Here is a 24375-nt window from a genome sequence, read left to right as displayed (position 1 = left end):
TAATATTTTAATAGAGCAGAGCAAGACCTGCATGCCCTCTGGTGGAAATGATCCTTCACAGGCTAATACAGATCAGAGCTTGTGGACAGACAGACTCTCCTTTGATATACTTAGTTACTCAATTACATTATATTCCTCTAGAGTGGAGTTTGTTAGCTAGTAAGAAAGGGAAACTCTTCTGCTGTATTTGTTTATATTTTTAATCCTTTAAAGCTTGAGCTCTTTCCTTTCTCTTCAGCCTTTATTTCTTGCCTTTTTAAACCTTGTTGTGCCATTGTAATAGAAACAAAATAAGAGTTATATATGTTATATATGATGTTACATATATTTTTATATATATATATGTTGTTTAAACATTCTGACATCATTACAGACACGGGTTTTATAGGTAGAACTGTGCTCTACTTTTAAGGAAGTTTACAGGTCCGATACAAGCTGAGTAAAGATGGGCTCCTGATTTTCACAATTGACTCTGGAAACTTTGCCAACCGTGAGCTGCACCACGTGAAGATTAACCGGGAAGGCAGAGAGCTCGTCATTCAGGTATCACATCTGCCTGTCGTGTCTTATTCTCCCAGCTAGATTTCCTTSTGTGTGTTTGGTGTTAAAAAACACTTAATGCTGCAAACAGATTCACTGGTTTAAATGCCTGCTCACCAGTAGGAAGCAGGGGATGCACACTGATCCGATAAAGCTAAAGCTGGTTCTGCTGCGGAGCAGCACCAAAGTGTCCAGCAGATGGGTTTCCTATACAGTGACCTTTATTTTTTCTGTGACAACCTGTAAGTTAGGTAGTATCATCTCATTTGAGATGTATGCCCCAAGGAAAGATGTGACCCACACCTTACATCTCACAACAGAGGAAAGACAGAGGAGCAGTAGTTTGTGGCTGTTCTGAACATGACCATTTAACATGTCCTGTCCCTTTGAGGCAAGTGTGGTCTTTGGTACTCTGAACCAGYTGTGACAATCTTTCAGTGAGAGATGAGAAGTCCTACTCTGCCCTATTTCCTTGCATTGCCTCTTATTTTCCAAGGCAATAAGAAAATACCATGTTACTGCTGCTTTCCTTTCYAGGCTAATTTCAATGGTTAAAATTATAAAACAAATTTGCTAATCCCGATGGCAATCATTTAATAAAGAGGGGCAGCATCTCAAGGGAAGTCATATGTGAATGAAGGAATAGAGAGAAACAGAAACTCAAGGCTAACCATAGATTTTCCTTCCTCTGCTATTTCCATTTCTGGGTGGTAAAATGATCCGCAGTTAACATAGTGACTACATAGACCCAATTATCTAGGAAGGAGGCTTATACTATTAGTCAGAGTTTACCTCAAGTTCCAGTCTGCTATTGTCACMCTGCACTGTGGATGGCTCCTATGCAGAACTACTTCTCCACATTACGTTTCTAGAGAGGCCTCCTTTGATTGTGTTCTGTAGTGAATAGATGCGGATTTTGTGAATCAGGAGGATTTCGGTGTCAAACATCTTAAGCTTTTCTGCAGGGGAAGTTTCTTAAAAGCCCATTATATGACTATTCTGGTCACCTTTCAGCTTTTTATGCAAAAATCAAAGCGTACTCACTTTGCTATCTTTAGAAACTGAATCATGCTTGGGGGCAAGATTAACTTGTTTGCAGTTGAGAGCATTCCCACAAATTTGCAGGATAGAGAAAGCTTTGGGAGGTATCTACATGCTGTTGTAATGAACAAATTTTATTGACCTCTTCTAGGTTGATCAAGTTCTCAAACTCAAGCACAACTTTTCTGAGATTGATTTTAAGGCCATCAAATCACTCACCTTGGGCAAGATCACAGGTATGTTCTACTAAAAATTTCCTGATCCATCAGTTATTATAGTGCTGTGCTGTGTGCTGGTTTTAAATGGAATTGGGCGGCTTTTTTTTGACTGGTTTTAGTTTCAGCTGTTGGCCTGACATTCCAATACTGTGATTTATATAGCTCATCAATGTAAAAAAAAAAATTGGCAACTTTACGTGTTTGTACYGATAACAGTATTAACTTCTCCCACTGTTCACTCTGCCAAGGTGAATCACACTCCGTATGTGGCTGCACTGGGTGGTGTCTTACCCCTAATGATGTCATTTTGGTGACAGTAGCTTGCTGTGATCATGTGGCTGCTCAGCTTTGTTTCCTAATGATGAGAAGGATTCTAAGCCTTCTTCCTCTCTACCCAGTTTGCACTCTATCCTTTTCCACTGGAATTCTGCTATATTTGTTACATATAGCACAGAGGCCACTATACTACCTGCTGTGTCCATGGAGCTTCTTCATCTTTGCCCTTTCATGCTGCACAGCCACTACAAGGCTAGTAAAACTTTGCCAGAATTTAGGAAGTAGAACACTCCTATTTTGTTGTCAAGTATGTCATACTGCTGTATTTAAGATTTTTCATTCATTTGCAGTAAGATTCTAATTACTTCCTTGGTTATGGGCATTTTAGTCTTTTGTTAGAATTGGAGCTCCATATCAAGTCTTCTCTTTCTTTCATTATTGAAATTTATATGCTTTACAAATAGTGCCCAAAAGCTGCAGAATCAGTAGCTAGACAGAAACAATAGACATCTAGTGACTGCTTGTAAATTATAATTGTATATAATGACATCAGTGTATTATGCATCATATTTTGCTAAGCAGATTAAGGTCAGGAACTGATTTTTTTCCCATAATGCCAGTGTTCAGAATGCAGCACTTTTCCAAAGCTTTGAGGACAGATTTGGAGATTTGACACTTCTCAGACCAGGTCAAAACTAAGTGAAGATCTTATTTTGCTAATGGTGAATTGTGGTGTTGAAAACCTGGAAGAACATTACTCTTCATAGTCTCCACCTTGAGTTCCAGCTATGGATCTTAAACCAATAAATGTGAGCTTTTCTAAAGAACAAGATGGAACATAGCACAATGATTCCAAGCATTTAGCCAGCAAGCGGACATAGTGCAACTTGGAGAGAAGCTAGATTTATTCACAAAAATAGAATTAGTTTTGCCAGTAAAAGAAAAAAGTGTAAAAGTCCAGATTCATCTCCAGAGGCATGATATTCAGTACCACTGAACACCACAGACTTATCTCTAGACTTCATTCAATGGAAACCTCCTTTTTCTCTTTCCTCTTCCTTACCCCAAGATTTCTTGGCATTTTAAAGATGTGTAAAGTTATTAAATACAGCTCCTTTTAACAATGGTTTAACAGATGAATACTGGTAACATAAACAAATATCCTTCAATTTCTTCTCTATCATTGTTCAATGACCTCTTCCCCTCAGTAAAAGTCTAGACTTCAGAGGAATGGAGTACTTAGAAATAGATCTAAATTTTTTAGAACATTTGTTTKGGATTCCAGTAGAATTTAGGTACCTGCAAGCATTCATTAAGAACATGAGAGTCTCATATTGGAATAGAACCATATAGAAAATTGTACATGTCCTTCATACCTGTACTGCATTCTTCTGGAAATCTGTCCCTCTTCCTCTTTCCCTGTCACAGCATCGTTCATTTCTTGTTCCAGCAGTCTAATCCTGGCTACTTAACCAGCTATATCTCCTCTTTTTTTTTCTCACTCTTCTATTCATTTCCCACTAAGAGAGCTTCCAGCAGGAGATCATAAAAGATTAAAACCTCTTCGTTGTCAGATTTTCTTATGATAACCATGTTAGCACAGCTGTAGCTCTTAAAAAGTGAAGTTTTATGCAATGACCGATTTTTAAATTACCATGTGGTTTCTTTCCATTACCCTTTTCTTTAGTCAAAASCTGCTTACATGCTCACTTTTTCTGCTTTTGAAATCTGTTATATTTTCCAATGGTTTCACTGTACCTAGCTTTTGAATTCCTGGAAAAAGCCCTCTTTTTAAGCCAGAGGGGACTCACCTGGAATTCAAAACAGGGCCACTCACTCTTCCACAGCCTGCTTGAATGACCTTGGGCAAACCATTTATGTGCAAATTTTAAGGTAAGTGGGCATTTTATTCCCAATGAAACCAATCTGAGCTTTAGTATCTCTGTTCTCTATCCGTAAAGCATGGATAATAGAACATCCCTGCATCAGAGGGGTGCTAGGAAGAGAAAAGCATTAAAGACTCTGAGCAGTTCAGATCCCTCGGTAATGGGGCCATATAACTGCCTTTGAGAGATCGATCTAAATATAAGTGTGTCTTTGAAGACAAGGGAATAGAAGAAAGAAGCAGCATTCAAGTAGCCCATAGACCTGTATTGAATTTGTCCTTACAGTATCCCATTGTCAGAGAAATGCTGATTTCTTGCCCTTTTTATTTCACAACACCAAGGCACAAACGGACCTGTCCGGAGTTTGTCAGTATTAATGAGAGTCTTTCTATGGACTTTGGTGGGTATTGAGTTCAGGTTTCAAATGGGGGTCATACAGTTTATGGGGAGGCCTTAGTGAAATCTCAAGCAGAGTCTCAGTTTGGTTGTTTTAAGCATGTTCTTGCAAAGCTTAAACTGCTCTGCTTCACCATACAATCTCTATTGACAGTCTGACCGAATGCTGAAGTTGGTTCCACTTTGAGCAAGGGATTGCACTACATGACTTCAACTTAAATTATTCTGCGATTCTCTGAACTCAGATACAGATTTAATTATGGCATATTTGCATATGTTTAGATCTTGTCTAGAAAATGCTGTTTCCTCAACAGAAAATATCATGTTTGATTTGAGTTATGATTTGCAAGCACTTGAATAATAGTTCTTTTCTATCTCATAAAGTGTGTAATGTTGAAAGGAAGAAGGAAAGAATGAACACAAAGATCTGAAAGAAGCTCTAGTTCAGTGCTGGAATTCTTTATTTCCAGGCTAATATGGTTGCAAGGCTAGACTGAAGATCTTGTTTGTAACAGGAAAAAGATATGTTATAGATATAAAATTATCTTTCTAGTAGTCTGTTAAAGCATTTGGGAAAGTGGAAACATCTACTTGGGATAGGAGAAAAGTTTGGCACTAAGATGGCAGCAGTTATAAATATAAACTGAGAAGCAGTTATCTTGAGTCTTTTTTAAAAGGAGACCAAATCCATTAGACTTTCGTACCAGCAAAATAATCATAATGACATGTTTGAATTTCTGTTTGCCTGAATATCATATTTTCTAAATAAGTGTTCAGGGACTTCTCTTTCTCTCCAGAAGTYGCACATTTGAGTTCCTACTACTGGAATTGATTTAAGGGAAACATGTGTTTTTTTAACATCTTCTCATTTTCTTGAAAATTCTCTTTTTACTATAGATAGCATTTTGAGTCCATGTACAATCACATAGGACTGGCTGTGCTGTGACAGATCAGGGTTCAGATGTCGAGGATTCTGACATCTTCTGTATTTTGCCAGCCCAGAGCAGTGCTTTATTTTCAATGACAAACGATCTCGAAGAGAACATATAAAACGCATGTCTGAAATTACCCCAGCCAAGTGTAATGGGATGAAAAATCTCAAATGTTTTACGGGACACAAAATGCTTCATTGCTGTGAAGCAAAACCTGGAGTGTTCTACTCATTCCTGTGATACCTGGGAAAAAATGAGGGAAAAGGGTCTTTATTTTGCCCTTGCTATCCCTTGAAGTTTTAGAAGTCTCAGGGATGCACTGAATGCTTGGACTCTTACCTCCAGCATCTAGGAAAGGACAGACTGTAAAGGAAAGACTGGTGTCACCCAACATTTTTAATTAGGAAAAAAACTTYGAAATTTTCAGTCTGATAGCTTCATGGCAGATTCACACCAGGAACTGAAACTGTCCCAAAGTGCCCTTTTTTGTAGGCTGGAATCTAATCCAAGATATGCTTTCTGCCCTTTATAAATTGATGATTAATATCCGTAATGTTCATCGAGGCTGTCGAAGGACACAACAGTATATTTTTGCAGAGTATCTGTTAACTACAGAGTATCTGCTAATGAACTGTATATTTTTTGAGACAGATGCAATGTGGAGACTACGAGATTATCTTCTAAATCACGGAATCAAATCTAGTGACAAAGACCAAGCAGTAATCTTGCCAATGCTGTTCACCACCTTGGCTAAATGAGGTGACAGATGTAGTTTAATTAGCACAAAAACATATTTCTGTTAGTCATGCTTTAAAAGAGGACTGTCGGTGCTTCAGCACACAGAATGAATTATCTTTTCCACCTCTGTCAGTGATCCGCTTTAGCCTAAGTAATTAGGGCACAGACATTAAAAAACTAATGGTATGTCTGCTCTCTCTGAAATTAACAGGAAAATTCCCATACAGAAATGATGGGCCTCCTTGGATGTTAGTAAATATACTTRTAAACTAGCACACATGCTTTAAACTTCTTACTGGCCTGAAATTATTTTTTAAAAAGAACAAAAAACATTGCATAAAGGTCATGATCCCATTTTCTATACACTATATTCAGAAAGAAGGCCTTTTGAGTTATTTTGTCTGCACACACATAATGTTTTGATTTCTCTTTGATTCCAGTTCTCTCTCTTATTTATATTGTCCRTTACTGTGTTTTAATTTGCTTATGCATTGCTGAGCAGCTTAATGCTGTGACRTGGAGAAATTCAGCAGAATTCCATTTATGATGAAAATTATTCCTCTTTATTGAGCTATGAACATTTTAAATTGTTTTACATATTTAAAATTTTATTCCAAGTGTGTTGTAAATGGCAGCAGTGGACAATGGATAAGCTATAGAGTACAATGTCTGTTTTGGAGAGCAGGAATGAATCAACAGATAGGTGATTTTGATCTGATCAGAAAGGTTTCAGAAATGTAACCAGTAGACCTAATCCTCATTTTCAAGGAAAGCCACTGCCAATGCATGAAAACTACATAACAAGAGAGCAAGATGTGGCATTGCAGACAGCTTTCAGGAAGTAGATGGACGGCTCGGCCAGAAGAGAGACCAACTTATGTACAAATCAGCTGAAGAGTTATTTCCTAAAAATATGGGTAAAATGAAGTTGTGAGGAACGAGCAGTTGCTCAGAAGGTGAAAAAACCTGTCTTCTCACCCACAGTGCAGAAGTCGCCCAAAGTGACTCCAGGTCTGAGAATGCTAACTGAGTGCAATGCTAACATGTCAGAAGACCAGACCAAACCATCAGCAGCAATTGAGTTTAATTTTCCAACACGGTGAAGTGCTTGGAAAGATTCACAGAGTTGTAAGGTCAGAGGAAGGCCATTCTGACATCTCATATGACTTTGGTACAACACAGGCTTTGGAACTTCACTGAATTATTACTCTAACCGAGCACAATGTCACGTAGTGAAAAGACATTTTGTCATGATTTAAAGACTTCAGGAGGCAGACTGGTCTACAACCTTTAATAAGCCTTTCACACAGATAGTCATACCATAACCACAGATTTACATTATCCACTCAAGATTTCAGAGGGCAATACAATTAGTTCTCACTCAAGTTGCACAGAACTGTCCTTCARTTCACTGAGCGCTCCTCTTTGGAGGTTAAAAGACATGCACCCAAAAACATATAGCAAAGGAAATTATAGCTGTGACCACAGATTTTTTACCATCAGACTTTCAACTTGTTCTCCACTTATTCTTTGATTTCTTTGATTTTTTTTTCTTCTTAAAAAAAAAATTCAAAGCCTTTCAGCAATGAATCTTCTGGTTCTCATTTGTGCAAAGCTCACTTTGACAGAAGACTACTGAAATTGGTCTTTAATTCGACTTAAAAAAATAACCTTCAAAAGAACTGTATTTTCGACTTTACAAGCTGCTGTACCGTGAAAAAGCAAATTCATTATTTCTTAGGGTTTACCTTTTGCACAGTGGGGCAGAACAGAGCAATTTAGATTGCCTGATGCTTAAAGGATACAACAAATCCACCTTTTGTGTCAGAGCTAAGAAAACAGGAAAGGCTGAGAGTTGGGAATATTTACGAAGGGCTTTGTAAATTCAACAAAGATAGCAAATATTATAAATCATTCCTTCTAGTTTTAGTCAAGCTTTTCTGCAGAAACTTGGAGATTATTCCTTGACTGTTTGTAACACCCCTAACCCAAAATCTTATGACAAGCTTGAAAGCAGCGCCAGCTATGCTATACCTAGGTAGGCAAATCAAGCATTACTTTTTTCCTAAACTGTTTTRAGGAAATCAAATCATACTTGTGGTTGTAAATCACTATATTTGTAAATCTTGTAAATCATCATATTTGAGTGGTGGAGGAAAAAATCAGACTTTCATTTAAGGTTTATTCTTTGAACTAGGTAAGTAAACTTAGAAAAGCTGGAAAACTTTTTCCAATGGATATATTTCCAATATTTTCAATTCTAATTATATATATTATTTTTGGCAGATGATTTTTTTAATGTACTTCTATGGGTTTTGTTGTGTTTTATTTGGCTGACCTTGATATAAGGCTTCTCACGTTGCAGACCTCTGAGCAGTGTGAATTTCAATTTCTGTAAAGTAAATAAAATGAGAGCTTGGAGTAAAGAGAAGATGACTTTACTGTCCTTCACTGACTTTTCCAAACAACCTTTGATCTTAAAACATTCAGAGCTAAATAAAAAAAAAATGCGTACCTTTGAATTGGCTTTCTCTTTCTGAATTCAAATGAATACAGACAGACACATGAACTAATTGCACTATATTATCTGCAGTTGAATAAGAGCATGGAGATAATCCATTTGATTTCGATTTAGATAAAATAAGCGACTGTTTTGCATTTTATTTCATTAGTTGAACAAGTCTAGCTCTATGACAGCCTAGCTTATAATTAGAAGAAATGTTGCTAAGAGATTCAACAGAATTAAGTAACATCATTGCAGGATTCAATGCTGCTATATTTATTTATTTTTATTTTTTATCCTGGTGATTAGCACCTATGACATGTTAAATATTGTCAAGGCAGTAGAGAAAATGTTCAGGGAAGGAAGCTCAGTGTAGGCTTCTGTATGTCTAAGCCAACTTGATTCAACCCAAATAGCATTGTACAAGAAGGATTAGGGAATAGCCTTGCAAGTYAGGCTGAGGAGAACTCTCAGAACTGAGGAAGAACTCCCACAGTTTGGATGAAGAGAAGTAAATAGGTAGGCAAGACAAAAAGGGATTAATTATTTTATGTGCCTTCCTAAAACAGACAGTTCTGAGAGTGCTCTCCTGTTGTACTGCAGATAGTTTGTCACTGGATCCCGAAGTCTCCAAGGCAAATGCCTATGGCTTCACTGGCTGCCTGTCCTCTGTTCAATACAACCACATTGCTCCGCTCAAGGCTGCCCTGCGTCATCCCACCGTTGCGCCCGTGAGCATCAGAGGCTCCTTGACAGAGTCAAGCTGTGCATCTTTAGTGGAAACYGATGTGAACACCGTAACCACAATATATTCCTCATCAGGTATGTTATGCCAAGAGGGGAATGGGGAATTTAAAAAAACACAGCAACTAGGTTTCCTTCCTTTTTGCCGTGGCAAAATTGTGATAATGCAGACATAAATATGGACAGTTGCCTTTTCTCTTAGTATTTAGAGGGTTAAGGATGGGTATTCAGACTAGCCAAGAGCCCTTTAAAAAGCGTTGTTCTAAAGCAAGTACAAACCAAGTTTCTGGATTGCCAAAACACATGTGTAGCAGTATGATGATTATAGGAAAGAAGTCTCCAAGCTTCTCCAAAGCTGCAGTGGAAGCTGAAACATGARTGTTCACTCGATTTGCTGTTCCCGACCACTCTTGATAGCTCCACTGCTGTTGCTTGAAGAAAAATGTGTAACCATGATTTCTTATCCTGTGATGATCAGCAAAAGAAATCATATGACAAGAAGCTGAATCTTCCCCATCCCTTGCCAAAAGGAACAAGAACCTCTTGTGTAAACCCCTTGGGATATGTGCATCATATCTCCCAAATGCTTGTAGTTTGTTCTCTCTAGCTAGAGGGAAGGAGAATTGCTTAAGTGGTGTTACTAGGATGATCCCAACAGTTTGCATCTCTCTGGCAATCCTGAAACTGCCTTCTGGGAATCTTAAGCGTTTTGCATCTGTGTATTTGTATGCACAGAAGGAAACTCGGACAGCTGGGAGTGTTGTCACCGGACATGGGCACAATCAAGTTGCTGCTTTAGTCACGAGTGGATGTGGGAAAATCCCTAATGACGTGAAAGGGGTACAAACTATGAATTATTTTTGGCCCTTGAATTATGAAGCCACTTCGTYTTCTCTGATAACTAGTAAAGGTCTGTGTTGTGTCTGAATATGATTCCTTTGACATTTGTATTGGCATCAATTGCCTATTTCCTGCGGCTTCTGCCCATGATATTCAACAGAAAACAAATTATGCTATTAGCATCCTGCGTAGGGAAAGAGGCTGCTGATTGCTCTGTGGAGTTGGGCTGCTGGCCTCTCCCCGCCCACCACTCGCCTCTCCCAAACCCGGATTGACTGAGTTACCTGCTCCGTTGGATTAAAGAAATGTGGCTTGTAAATAGCGAAAGGATGATAATATTGAAAAAGTGAACTCCTCTCCTCTTAGTCTGTCACATTGATGATCTAATTTTTCTAAAGGGTTTAGAAAGAAGTAAAACTCGAGCCTTACATCTGTAGGATTCTGCAAGACAGTACAGAATATATAAGCTTTAGATTCCTAAGTCCRAAGCTGCTAATCAATTGCATTCAAGCCTCAAGGTTAAGCTCTGTCACATCAGAAGTGTGCTTTTATTATTATAATAGCTCCACCCTGTCTTTGTCCCCCTGTGCTTTAAGATGTAATTTCTTCTCAATATGATAAATTAACTTRCATTACAGCTCAACTGTTCACACTGGATTTGATTTAAGCTTGAATAAGATCTTTAGAACAAGTTAGTTCTGAAGACTTTATGTACTAAGAACACTGGGTGGTAGATTCTTGTAAAAAAATCCAATTTGTATCAAATTATACTTTGTATAGATGTACTTGAGAATTACATTTATGTATGTGAAGGACACATTTTAAGAAATAAAAATAAGGCAGTTAAAGATTAACTTTCAAATTTACTGCTCATATTTCAATTCATCAGTTCCCAGTTTCTCATTATTGAATGTCTCAGAAGAAAAAGAGAACTTCAAAGTTGTCTGTACATGTCTGTGTCAATTTTCTAATGCACAGATATAACAAAAAAGCCCTTGAGGAAATCTCACTTCAAATGTGTGAGAAAAAAAAAAGCTTCCTGTATTTATAACTTCAAAACAATTGAAGCCTTTTTCTTCAGACAGAAATATTTATTGTCTTCAGGAAACTTTCCCAGCAAACTGATATTGAATAAAACCTATTCACTCACAGCTCAGTTATCGATACACACTCTTTCTGATTARGACATGCAAAATGAAAGGTGTCTTACTATGATTTGATATTTCAGAAAGATCTGTAAAGCGCTTTCTTCCTTGCTGAGACAAAYTTATAGAGGTTTGGCACGTTGATTGCATAAAGATTTTGGATTTTTATGAAACCAGTTTTTAGCATATTAAAATGTTGAAAATGCCACAGCAGATTTGGATGTGTGAATGGTGGAACTTTAAGAAYGAAATCTTGAGCTGTCTGTCTTGGCCTGACGGATCTATGAATCAGAGATATGGTGAACCTTAATTCTTTAGTATGCATGTTTTTTGATGATAAATGTTTCTGTCCTTAAAATTAGCAGTAGAATTTCATCTTTTAAAATGTGAAAGTTCTTGAAACTGATTCCTTGTGCGCTTTGGTGCTGGCAGTAGTGGAGTGGACATTTTCTAGATGCAGAGAAATTAGAAAAAGTGCCCTTATTAGAAATCTAAACAGCCCAAAGACACTGTCATCCTTGCATATGAAATCTCTCATCTGGTACATAACCAAAATTTTATTTTCTTGAGTTAAAACTGTCCTCCTTGGCAACTAAGTGTCAAAATGTGGCTAAATGAGCTACTAAGGAAAGGATGTTCAATTGCAATAAACCTTGAAATATTTTGCATCTCTCAGTCAGTCTTCCACCTCTTGCTTTTGGGAAAATCAGTTTAGCAAAGCAATATAGTATCTAGCTGAAGCAGTCATCTGTAAATACAAATGCATCTGCTATGGGATATAGGATAGTCTGGAGACTCATAAAGGTAAGAAAGATAGGACTCTTGTCAAAAGAGAGGGTGAGTTGAGAAAAAAAAAATACTGTGAAGGTAGAGAAAAGCTTTGTTTAACTACCTGTAGAAAGCATACTGGTTTCTGAAAAATACTGGACCAATGAAGACACACAGCCATAACTCAAATTTCATCCAGGGCTTGGCTTCTCAGGTTTGGATCCGAGTTTGAAATTCTCAGCATACATACTGTTTTTTGCAGTGGTTTGGCAGTATTCCTTTGTGAAAAGGGAGGAAGTATTCTCCAACTTTGAATAGCTTTTAAAATAGCAATTAATTTCTGAGCCCTCTCTGTTTTGAACCCCTTTTGACCACCCTGGTTCTGCAATGGAAACAAACATGTATCTTCTAAGAAGCAGTTCCAAGCATCTTTTTGTGGGTTTCATCTGTATCTACAAATATAGGTCATGTCTGTGGCTATCTGGCCTTTCTCTCTTTTGCTTCTTTCTGATATTATTTCCTAGGTATCAAAAAATTGCTAGGACTGAGAAAARCTAAAATAGGCTGTATAGCTCAAACGGCTTTCTATGGTTTCTCTATAGATAAACTGAGGAGACACTTGCAGATATTAGTGTGAGCTTTTCCATTTCCTTTTAAGTGTATCCTTAACAGATTTTTCTTCTGAAGATGAAGAAGACGAAACTAAGAACACACTTATCTTCAGAGGTCTTTCTGCTCCTTTTCTCCAGTCCCCCAAATCACATGTTTTTAAAACAAATTAGAATTCATGGAAGACAACACTTCTACCAGCCACAGTGTAGTTGATCCAATAAAATAAGTCCTGTTTTGTTTAACTAACTGCAGATCCTTTTGGGAAGACAGATGAAAGGGAGCCTCTTACCAATGCAGTCAGAAGTGATTCAGCTGTGATTGGAGGTAAGTGCTTTAACGCTTACAATTGAAACATAATTCTATCAATGTAGTCATATGGAATGCCTTCTATGCGGGCTCCATTAAATATTTTTAAACTTTTCTTTAGTTATCTASTGCAGGAGTGATGTTTGTTGTATTTATTACTATCATATTCCTATTAAGCTACCTAGGTGAATAGGCACCTGCTTTATGGACTAAGCCAATACCAGCAGCACATSATGTACTGTCCAAAAAAGGCATTATGAATGTTAAAGAACCTAAAAGTGTTCAAAAAATATAAAGTCTGCGACCCAGCTAACTTGGTTTGTTTTGTACACCACTCTGGCAAGAGCATCAATGTAGTTTTCCTGCCTTCTCTGTTTCTTGAGCTGTCTACTTAAAGCTTGGTACAGTGGAATTCACTAGTCACATGGAAGCACTTACACACTATAGAAAGTTGTCGTTTAAGCTTCGTGTGTGGGTTTCATTTCTCTTTGACAACCTAGAAGACAATTTATCTCCGTTTATCTTATAGGATGCCCTATAGGAAACTGCTTTTGATAATATCTGGAAGCARTAAACCAAGGTGTACAAAGCTCATTCAAGGTTTCCAGAGATAACAAGAAAGAAAATGCAAGAGCAGGAAGTTGTGTGAGCATAGAGATGTAGTTCCTAAAAACTAGTCACACTGACCCAACCTTTCCTCCAGTGTCAAATTCCAGAAGGCAAAATTTGACTTGAATTTAGAAGGTCAAGTACATCAATGCTCTACTTTAAGTCTTACCTAAGGTACCAAAATAGAAATAGACGCTGTCAGGGAAGATATGATGGAGGCAGATAACTATGTGCAGACTAAGATGAATTGATTTACTGTGTCTACTAAGTATTATCCACTGCTAATCTATTTCTGAGGTATTTAAAAAAAATTCTCTTTCCTTTTTTTGCTCCTCTTCCTCAGGTGTAATAGCAGTTGTGATATTTATCATCTTCTGCATCATTGCCATCATGAGCAGATTCCTCTATCAACACAAACAGGCACATCGAAGCAGCCAGGCAAAGGAGAAGGAATACCCAGAAAACCTTGAGAGCTCCTTTAAAGCTGATATTGACTTGCAGAACACAGTGAGCGAATGCAAACGAGAATATTTCATTTGAAGGACAATTGAATTTCTTCTTATTTTTTTTCCCCCTACCATTCCTTCTTTCCTTCCTTCTTTTCCTTCCTTTTATTCCCCTTCTTTTTTATTTTCTTCTCTTAAAACCATTCATTTTTTGCTGACTTCTTTTTCATTTGGAGAAAGACCGCCCTGCACAGGAAACACCGAAAACAGTCACAGTGCCTCAATCTCTGCACAAAAACCTGTTACAGTTTACTTCTGCAGCGCAAGAGACCTGTTACCCTACCCTACACAAAATAAGATCCATATACACACCTGATTTCTTCTGCAAGTTCTGGATGTTTCAAGTCCCCTTTTTTTCCTTTCATTTTTTCTTCTTTCCTCTGAAGCATTTAATTCATCACTTTTACRTTAGAGCTGGACTGTGTAAAATAGAGTAACTGAATATATAGCTCTACAGATGCTGGGACAGGGTAGAGGGAAAGAATGAGACCAGAACACCTGGCTTATTTTACAAGCTTATTTACACCAATCATAATGAAACAAACAATGAATTGATGCAAACTCATTGACTTCAATGATGTTGCATTAATTTATACCATTTGAGAAGTTGGTATGAAGTAAGGGAAAATAAATCAGTCGTTCTCATTAAGATCCTTCCCCCTCCCTCGTGTCCTTTTACTGTAACTTTTAGGCTTACCAGTATTTTTCCAACAGGATATGTATCAACAACAAAACGTCACCCTGTGCACACACCTCACCTCCATCTCATAAGGCTGGCTATGTAGACCCAACATACTCTAGCATAACTCAAGCTGAAGCATGGAAAATAGTAGCTTGAATCAGCGAGGGTTTTAGGAAGCTGCTAGGACTTAGGTGCTCTATATTTGCCTAAAATGTTAGAAATACAGCATATACCCATTAATATCATACAGAGAATTATCATGCACTGAAGTTAACCACTCTTGCTACTGTGACAACAACAAAAAAAAACATGTACTAAGAAAGAGTAAAGCAGTTTCAACTTTATCACCCCTTCTGTTAGTTCTCATGAAAAAGGAAAGAAAAAAAAATAGCTGCTCAAAAAATGCAAAAAAKGTGGAGTGGTATTTCCAGTTTGTAGAAAATGGAATATGGAAAGCTAAATACAGAGAGGTCTAACATGACATCTAAAAAGGTTAACATTTAGTCAACCAAGAACATTAGAGAGACCTGTTTTAAAAAAACATCAAAGCACACAGACACACACACACTCCATTTTTAATCTTCTCACCAGTTTCTCCAAAGTCTTCTGTCCTTTCCTGTTTGGGAACCAATACTAAAGACCTGACTCCTGCCTATTTTCCTTGTGCTGCATGATTGCAGATTGTGKCTGAAAAATCTTTCTTTCATTCACACACAATTTTATGACAAAAAATTGGTAAGTCCTTAGGTTTATCACACCCCACCTGTGTTTGGGTGACATACTCCCTTCACAGGCTGCTGAAGAGTACTTAGAATTTGCTATAAGACTTGCAGGTTTCTTTCTGGAGTTGAATCGTATAGTGCAACATCTAAGAAAACAAAATAGTTTCCTATTGTTTGCAGTACTCTTTGGATGAGAATTAATGCAAAAGAATTTCTTGTACAACTGAAACTTTTGGGTTTTTTTGCTACCTATACCATACTGGAGTCATTCGGCATCCTCTGCATGTTGACCATTTTCATTTATATTGTGCATTGATGCATTGATTGCAAAGGTGTATAATTGATGGGAAGAAGGGATAGACAAGGAAAAATAAATAACACTTAGGAAATGGTGATTCTTTCATACTTCTGTTGAGGATCAGATGAGAGAAATAGAGTCTGGGGAAGCATATAAAGCAATCTGGGAATTATCTTACTCTTAGTCTGWGACGGAATATATACAAATAAGGCCAGGCTGATAGCCATCAGACTAACAAAGGCATGGCCCTTCTGACATATTCCCASTCTTTGCATGATAAGTGATCAGTTGAGTGTTTCTGCATGGTGAGATGTGTAGCGATGGGCTCATTAGCTCCCTTCCTTTTGCTTTGCCTTTTGTATTGAGATCCTGGCACAGGAATTGTCTTCTCTCCCTCCTCCCTTTCCCTAGGTAACGCTGCCTTGTTTTGCATGGTGTGGAAGCGAGGAATAAGTAAGCCTGGGGGCTCCTTCCTATGCCCATGTTGAGTCATTTTATTTGATACAGCCTTGAAGCCTGACTCTGCTGAATTGGTCTGATGAAAAATGGAATAGGAAGGAGATAAAAACCTGCAGTTTGTACAGCTCCATTTTATTTTTCCTCAGTATTGCTGTGTATTATTCTCTAGMCAAACTGTTGGGTACAGATCATCCTCCCACTTTGCTACATATTAGTTTCTTGAAATAAAGTCCGATAAAGTGCAAATACAAATCCCAAAGCAGCTCTAATGATGGAGTTGCTGGAAAGGGAAGATGGAGCAATGAAGCAATGAGCAGTGTGCAAGATGCTGAGCTTTCTGTGATAGGACCAGGTCATCATTACTGAATGTAGATATCAGAGCATTGCTGCAGATAGTGCAGGTACATCTTTGTGGAAATCTGATGTTGAGACATGATTAAACTCATTCATTTTGACATGATGTTTCCCAGATAACTAGCTTTTGGTCTTCAATCGGAGCTAGACCTTTCAATGGACTTAGAACTAATGTGTCAGAAAGTTTTAGAATGTTTGAAACTCTAATGAAAATAGCCACTGGTTAAGGTGATTTGAAAGTCAGGCCAAATGTGGATGTGATGGTCCACGTGAAGAAAGCACAGCTCAGGGAATTACTAGGATTTGAATCCTGCATCCATCGATGTTGTTTTCTCTCAAACTCMTTCTGACAGGATAAAACTGCCCATTCCTATGCAAACCTGTAAAGCAAAAGCACTGAAAAAGGATCTATCTAGCACTCAGAGGCTCAGTCCTGGTCTAGAGAGGAAGTCCAAGTCGCATGTAACATAGCCCTGACTTGCCACAATAATGTAAATTGTTTTACTTACATATTTTTATCTTCACTAACCACAGTCCAGACTGGTAAAACTTMTTGAAAATTCAGCTATTTTGGTGCACATCTATAAAAAGAAAGAACTGCACRTACATAAATGTATGCATTAGTATGCAGAAACACGTGTTTTTATACCTATGGATATAATGAAATGTGACTAAATATATGCTGGTCAAATGAGCACATTTATATGAACATGGCATTTAAAGTCCTATCTTCCAGATCAGAATGTTATATTCTTCTAATTAAAAAGCAGCAAATAAGCTGCTTGCGAAGCAGAATACAATAGATTAACTATATGAAGAAAACCCTACTAGCATTTTTTTTTTTTTTTTGGTTATAATGATTTCTTCTCTGCCTTGCTTTGGTACCAGTTAAATATAATTTAAAACAGATATTTTTATAAAGAGATGCAATTTTGCAAAAATCTTCCAATATTGAAGTTGCTTTCATTTTATATCATTTAAATTAGACTTACTTGTCCATCTATTGCAAAATATTAAAACTATTTTTATTAAAATCGTTCTTTGAATGGGGAGGAGGTTCTCACTTTCTTCTGCTTTCTTGTAGCTATGTTTTAGAACATATAAATATTTAAAAAAATGTTTTTCAGTAAACATGGGGAAGAATAATATTCATATATGTCTCAGTATTTTTTAAATGGAAAACCTGAGTGATTAGATCTAAGCACCAAAAATTCACATAGCCAAGAAAAAAGGCCTAGCCAACCAAGGTAACATGATTAGTCATGCAAGGTGATTGGAAGCATCTGTGTATCTCCATGTTTGGCTTCTACAAGTCACATAGAGCCTTACTTTATAAGATTGTTTTCAGTATGGAGATTCCCCTGTCGTTTTACTTACTGCTGGCTCAAATTCAAATATGAGATGCTTTTTCTCTGCTTTACTTTAACCTGATCTAGCCTGATCTAACCTGATTAACTGCATAGATGCATCTTTCCCTCCACTGATTGTAGAGACAGAGTAGACACCTAGCAATAGATGAGCTACTTAGAGCAAAGTCTACCTAAATGGGAGTATCTCACACCACTCAGGCAACTCTGGCAGGCACATCAGGACAGGACTGTGGGAGGCCTTTGCCTTTCCCTGGCTGAGATCAGGGTAGGAAACATTTCTGCATCTAACACTGCCATAAGCATCTCTATTTAGGAAATTTGTGTCTACTTTTAGGTGAATACATGAAAATTAGATGACCAATTCCCCATTTGAATCAGAGAACAGCTAGAAGCTCTAGCTCTAAGCTAGAGCTTAGAGAGATATACATTTATTCTAGAGTAAGATGAATTATACTCCTTTCACTGACTGTTGTGGGAGTTTTGGCAAACAGTGGACAGAAATATGTAAATGCCATAATCTAAAATGAAATTGGATCCGTAAGACACCTTTCCACCGCTAGGTGCCAGGTGCCAATTGAGATGAATCTCTGCAGATGCAAGTCTCCTGCCTGTCATGTCTCATCTCTGCTAGCTTCTTGCAGGTATGTTGGCATTTCAAATTACAGTCAATTACAACCTGCCCAGAACCCCTAACTTCTAAATGAGATGAATCCTTGAAAAATCTCATAGTCAGAACAAAATCAGCCCTCCTTTGCATCAGTGCAACCAATGGACTCATCTGGAGTCCTTCACCCTGAATTAGCAGAGAATAACAGGAGGCAAGATGTGACTCCTTTGTGCTCCATCATCTCATGCCATTGTTGTTTGTCATTGTCACCTACACAAATGTTATGCTGAAAAAGACCAGTTTCAAGTATTGTTCTCTTCTGTCAGCTTTTCACAGACACAAAAGGTCTTTTTTGTTTTTTCCTTTGTCATAAAACAACATATTGTAAAAGACTTGAGAAAAAGCTGAGACCTTGTGAGGCTCTCTAAAACAAGTGCTTTTTCAAAGCTTTCATGCAGTTTTTTTTCAGTACCTTCTTATCAAGCAAGTAAAGCAATAGTTACTTTCCTGCCAAACCATGAGCTTTATCCAACTTCTCTTGGGGCTGGTGGGAGGCCTTYTGGTTAACGACAGTTAGAGTTGCATCATGCCCTTTGGAGTTTTGGGGGTTTTCTTGACAAGTTAATATCACAGCCAAGAAGCTTCAAAGCGTGATCTGCTTCTTTCAGTTCTGAACTTTGCTGTGCTTCCTTTTTTAAGGAAAAGTTTTCCACATCCCCTTTTGGTGTGGGCGGCCCCCTTCTCCCTGCTCCTTTTGTACATGAAACTTCTAAACACTCTCTTTTGGGTCTGCAATAGCATTTTTCTTTGTTGTTTGTTTTGAGCCATTTCTATAGCAGTTGGGATATTTCTATGTATTGCTACTTATTTTTGTGATCTTTTGCACTAAGTTACTCTAGCGAAAACAAATACTGGGGGGAAAAAAAGCACATTTTGGTGAACTATTGTGATTTGTAAGCTCGTCTTTTGTTGTTGTTATGTACTGAGTCTACAAGCCAAGCTAAGCTAAAGAAGGATTAAGGCAACAATTGGTGTTGACATTGTCACTCATATCCAGTTCACCTCTATTTTCTTTTCTTTTTTTTTTTTTCCTTTGGAATGTAGGGATATTGAATGGGTGATAGGAGACAGAAGAACTTGTGGCATGATTCTTACTAAGGTTATGTTTTTTTCTCCTGGCAGTCACAGAAACCAGAAATTTGAAGAAATTACAGGATTCTCAAAATATCAGCCTCTTGTTCAGGCAGAAGGGAAACTGCACTGCACCCTGGAGATGTCTCCTGGAGATGGAGACCTGTAGGGGAGGGTGGGAACATCAACTCTTCAAATTACAATTCTGATACGGCAAGCAGCACAATGCAGTGCTCCTTAAGGTTATGATTTAGTTATTGGAAGTGGTTCGTGGTAACCTTCAAATGGATAGAAGGTTTGGAGTCTTTTTCCACTATTCTATTTTGCCAAGAACCTGATTAATTATTAGTTAGTTTTGCAGTTCACCTGCAAAAACTAAGCATTAATTCTTCTGATGACCTGCAAAATATTAGAGAGGTTCTTCAAACATGAAAGAAAATTTCAAGTATCTAGCTAATATTAATCAAAATCTCTCCAATGAAGTAATTGGTTACCTAAAAGAAAATCTGGGTCTATATCCTTCAAAACAATTTGATCATTTAATCTAAATATTGAGTACCAGTGATCTAAAGAACGACATTTGTTTAGAGACTCTCTTCCCACTCTTCTCTCACTTAAGGTGCTTAGGACAACATTTCTCTAGTTCTACTGCTGTTCACATCCCAGTGCCCTTTGCTTCTTKGTGTGCTGGTCATAGCTCATTTTGTGGAGTTCAATCCCACAACCCTGAAGAGAGTCCATCTGATACAACTCCTGCATGGGAAGTTATTTACTGACTTTTGCATGCGAAGGCCCTTTATACTTTCTTCTTACATCATTTAGACAAATCATTTTCTGACATGCTTTCTCACTGCTGCCAATGCTGAGCATATATATCCTTTAAGAAAAAAAAAATGGATTCTGAGGTAAAGCTTACATAGTTGCAGCCTCACATCCAGTTCATGAGAGAGAGGAGTATGAAGGCACCTAAGCCAGGTAGAGGGTAAAAGAGCAAGCAATTATGTTTATTCAGGCATCCAGACATAGAATGTTTCTGCTCTGAGTTTTGCTAAAGAAATCACAGAATCACCAAGTGGTTGAGGTTGGAAAGGATCTCTGGAGATCATGTAGTCCACCCTGTCTGCCCAAGCAGTGTCACCTACAGCATGTTGCACAGAATTGTGTCCAGGAGGGTTTTGAATATCTCCAGGAGACTCCACAACCTCTCGGGAAACCTATTCTAGTGCTCTGTCACCCTCACAGTAAATAAGTTTTTCCCACATTCAGATTGAACTTCCTGTGCTTTGGTTTGTGCCCATTGTTGCTTGTCCTGTTACTGAATATCACTGAAAAAAGTCTCRAACACAGTCTGTTTCTACATGATAGCAAGAGGCTAAACATTGTAATACATGACCTGTCTTTAAACCCACTTCATGGAACAAGCAAGCCAGCTTTAGACTTGGCTGTAATCCTGTTGAGGGCAATGCAGACACACTACAGATGAATTTAGCCTCAGCCTGCCCTGGGCAAGGGTGGTGGTGATCTTCTGTGAACTGAAGCTGACATATATGAATTCAAGTCAGGACCTTATATTCGACATCCCCTACTGCTGTCAACAAGAGTTGTACTCACTCCAATTATGTGTATCTTCTAGCAAAACTGTGGATAAAATTCAGAACGAAGCAATGAGCTTCAGCTCCATGGAAGTCTATGATATGGCTTAAGTCACCTTCAGGACTTTCTGGAAATGTGTGTTGGGGGAAGGGTGGACTGTTACCTACCAACCTAGGAGTCCACCCACTCACTTAATAGGATTTTATGGGGTTTTAATGAAATCCAACACTGGTTGACTGTGGTGAACTCTATCGTATTTGAAAAATGAAGGCACACTAATAGGAAGAAAAAAATGAGAGAGCAGTTTATAAGCTAAAAACTGAGATTAATACCTTTTAAAAAATGACCCTTTCTAGAAAAGGACCCTTCATCATTCATTTTACTTTGTTCTACTGAAATTATATTAAGTAAATCTCTCAGAACACTGTTCATTTCAATAGTAAAGTGAAAAGAAAAAGACTTCTTTTTCTTGTAATAGACCATCCAAGGATAATGCAAGAGTCTCTCAGTTACAGTAAAAAGCAAAATGGAGGTTTAGATTATTCCCCTTTCACTATCTGATTTTCTAAAGAGAATTCCACAGGACATTGCCTCAGTCCAAGTCAGTTTTGTAGACAATGTAACATGTCTTATTACTGTATGGGGATTGGGAAAAAAAATAGCCTTAGCTTCTTTTGTTTTCTATGGTTACTGTTGTACAGAAGAAAGACGTAAACTGTAAATAATGTATATTTAATAAAAAGAGACTTTTGTATGATTTTGTGTGAAAGACAAATGCCTCCTCTTGCATTTTATTTTATAGCTAAATGAATATTAAAAATAGTAATTACAAAAAAACTTATTTTCTAGCTTTTACATGTTAATCCTTAACCARCAAATCTCTCTGGATGTTAATAAAAACTGCAGTGCCCACAACCTGCATTTATTGATTTGAGCTGTTGTTAAAAGTACTGTCACAGGAGATCTGATCATCGTCCCACATTGCTGACATTACCAATAAATCTTGGTGTGCAGCACCTACTCTGAGGGCATAAGGGCATGGTTGTCTCCTGGTTAAAAGTCACATCTGGGGATGTTCTGACTGCAAAACATACCCAGTGATGGTATTTCCTTCCTGGGCACACACACAAATGCACACGGTCAACCTCTCCTCTGTGTGTCGGCACGGAGGTGTGTGTCATGTTGTGTCCACCTATTTGGTACCACACAACAACCTCCACTTCTGGCATTCTCAGGGATTTGCACTCACACACCACTATCATCACACACATCTCTAGCATGGTAAGTTGGAGCTGGCTTCATGTCAATGGTTCTGCTGTGGCATTAGGCTTTCAGTCCCCACTGTTTTGGGTATTCCCCTCCACCACCCCCGGGGAATTACGTACATAAATCTCTTTAAGGTCCTTTGAAAATCCCAGCTTTTGACACTATCAACCAAGAAACAGTGAATACTGACTTAGAAAATGGTGAATTGTAATTAAGTAGCATGTGGAACACTTTTTTTTCCAAGAGATTAACATGCTGGGATTTGGCTCCATTCCCATTCTAAATTTTCAGTGCTTATTTGTGCTTTATTTGCATCAGTGAAAGCCCTTTATATTAGCAGATGAGCTGTGTGTCTCATTACCTTAGGATTTTCTACAAGAGAAAATTTCTTCCATTTCAGGGCTGGATGATATCCAGGAAAGAGAGTTTCTTCTCTGGTTTTGAGGAACAGAACTGTTTCTAAAACAACTGTTTGTAGTCCTGCATGGAGCTGTGCTCTCTGGCAGGATAGATGTGCAGTATGTCCCAATCCATACCTAGTCACGCAACATGAGTGGCCAGGACTTTCTACAACTACTACTTCTTGGGATGACTTATGCTATTAGGTATTACGTATCACTCGTTCCGCTGGCTTAGCAGAAGCTTAWTGCTGAGTCCCACACCAAGCTATTTTTCCTGGTAAGAAGGAAGAAAGAAGAGCAATGCTCAAATAAATTTTCTTTCTTTCTTCATGACTTGTATAGCGGGTGCTGTAACCACAGGCATGTCTGTAAGGACAGTACCCCCTCCAATTTTACTTATCATCTGACCCTTGGAAATTAGCTCTCCATGGTTTATATTCTGGAAGAGTCACCATGACTTCTGTTCTAGATTGAGTGGGGGGAACAGGAGAAGAGGTGTATATTTTTTTCTCCTAAACTCTTTAGATAGATCCTAGATCTTTAGATAGATCCTTTAACCTTTTTGAATTGTTTTATGCTTTTTCTTTATTCCTTTTTTTATATATATTTGATCATACTTCTATTCCTTTATTCAAACGATGAGTTGAAGACAGTAATTGAGTTTGCAATGAGTAGTTACACTAGTGTAATAGAAATGCACATAGCAAGTTGATGGGCTGGCAACACACCATTAATTTCAGTTTACGCATAGACAGTCATGTCTAGAAAATGAGCCAAGATGTCACGGCGGTCAGCAGATAAMGTTATCAGCAAGCATCCCTCTTCCTCAGCACGAACTGAATAGCATTCACATGAATACCAAGTGTTTAATGTTGAAGCTGTGTTGCTTTAACCAGAGGTCCATAGGCAAATGCATACAGGCAAATACCATTAAGAGAACACTGCTGTGAAAGAGATGCAAGCAAGCCCTTCTGCAGTGAGCTGTGGTCCTGTTTGCTTTTTCCCCAGCATGAGTACTAGTCTGCTGCAGTCAGTGCTTATTTTTCTCTACCTGTTATCCTAACAAGAAATCATAAAAAGCAACCATACAACGGCAGGTTTTCCTCCAACTCCCCCATGCAGGTGATGTCTGTATTTAACTCTTTTTAGCCTAAGACCTTTTTCCTTTTTTTCTCTCTCAAAGGCCTGAGCTAAATAGCCTTTGCCTCAATTTAAACCCATTACATCTTGCCCTGTTCCCAAGAGGAAAAACAATTTGCTCCCTTCCCTTTGTGCAGCAACCTTTCTTCAATGTTTACCAGCAATTTTGTCCCTCCAGATCCCCCACACTTTTCAGTCATCCCCTTTTTTAGGCAAAAAATCCCAGTTCATTTTTGTCTTTTCCTGTTGTTATTGTTGTTGCACCGTATACAATTCCACAAAGCATTCTGAG

At 38.0% G+C, this 24375-nt stretch overlaps 1 protein-coding gene across 2 annotated transcripts in view; it reads left to right on the top strand.

Moving 5' to 3' along the window:
* Positions 1–20038, top strand: part of CNTNAP5 (contactin associated protein like 5) — a 250433-nt gene extending 230395 nt beyond the window's left edge. The window contains exons 20-25 of one of the 2 annotated variants that reach the window (XM_026053914.1): positions 413–543; positions 1733–1817; positions 9134–9352; positions 12892–12963; positions 13898–14061; positions 19735–20038. In XM_026053914.1, the coding sequence (XP_025909699.1) occupies positions 413–543; positions 1733–1817; positions 9134–9352; positions 12892–12963; positions 13898–14061; positions 19735–19755 (692 nt within the window). In that variant the 3' untranslated portion in view covers positions 19756–20038. Of the gene's footprint in view, positions 1–412; positions 544–1732; positions 1818–9133; positions 9353–12891; positions 12964–13897; positions 14115–19734 lie in introns of those variants that run through there. The other variant, XM_026053907.1, reaches the window with a different exon arrangement.
* Positions 20039–24375: the final 4337 nt, after the last annotated feature.

The sequence above is a fragment of the Nothoprocta perdicaria genome, unplaced genomic scaffold (genome assembly GCF_003342845.1).
Source record: "Nothoprocta perdicaria isolate Ctin4 unplaced genomic scaffold, notPer1 scaffold_0, whole genome shotgun sequence".
NCBI lineage: Eukaryota > Metazoa > Chordata > Aves > Tinamiformes > Tinamidae > Nothoprocta > Nothoprocta perdicaria.
Note: the sequence above shows the minus strand (reverse complement) of the source record. Positions and strands in the feature narration are given on the sequence as shown.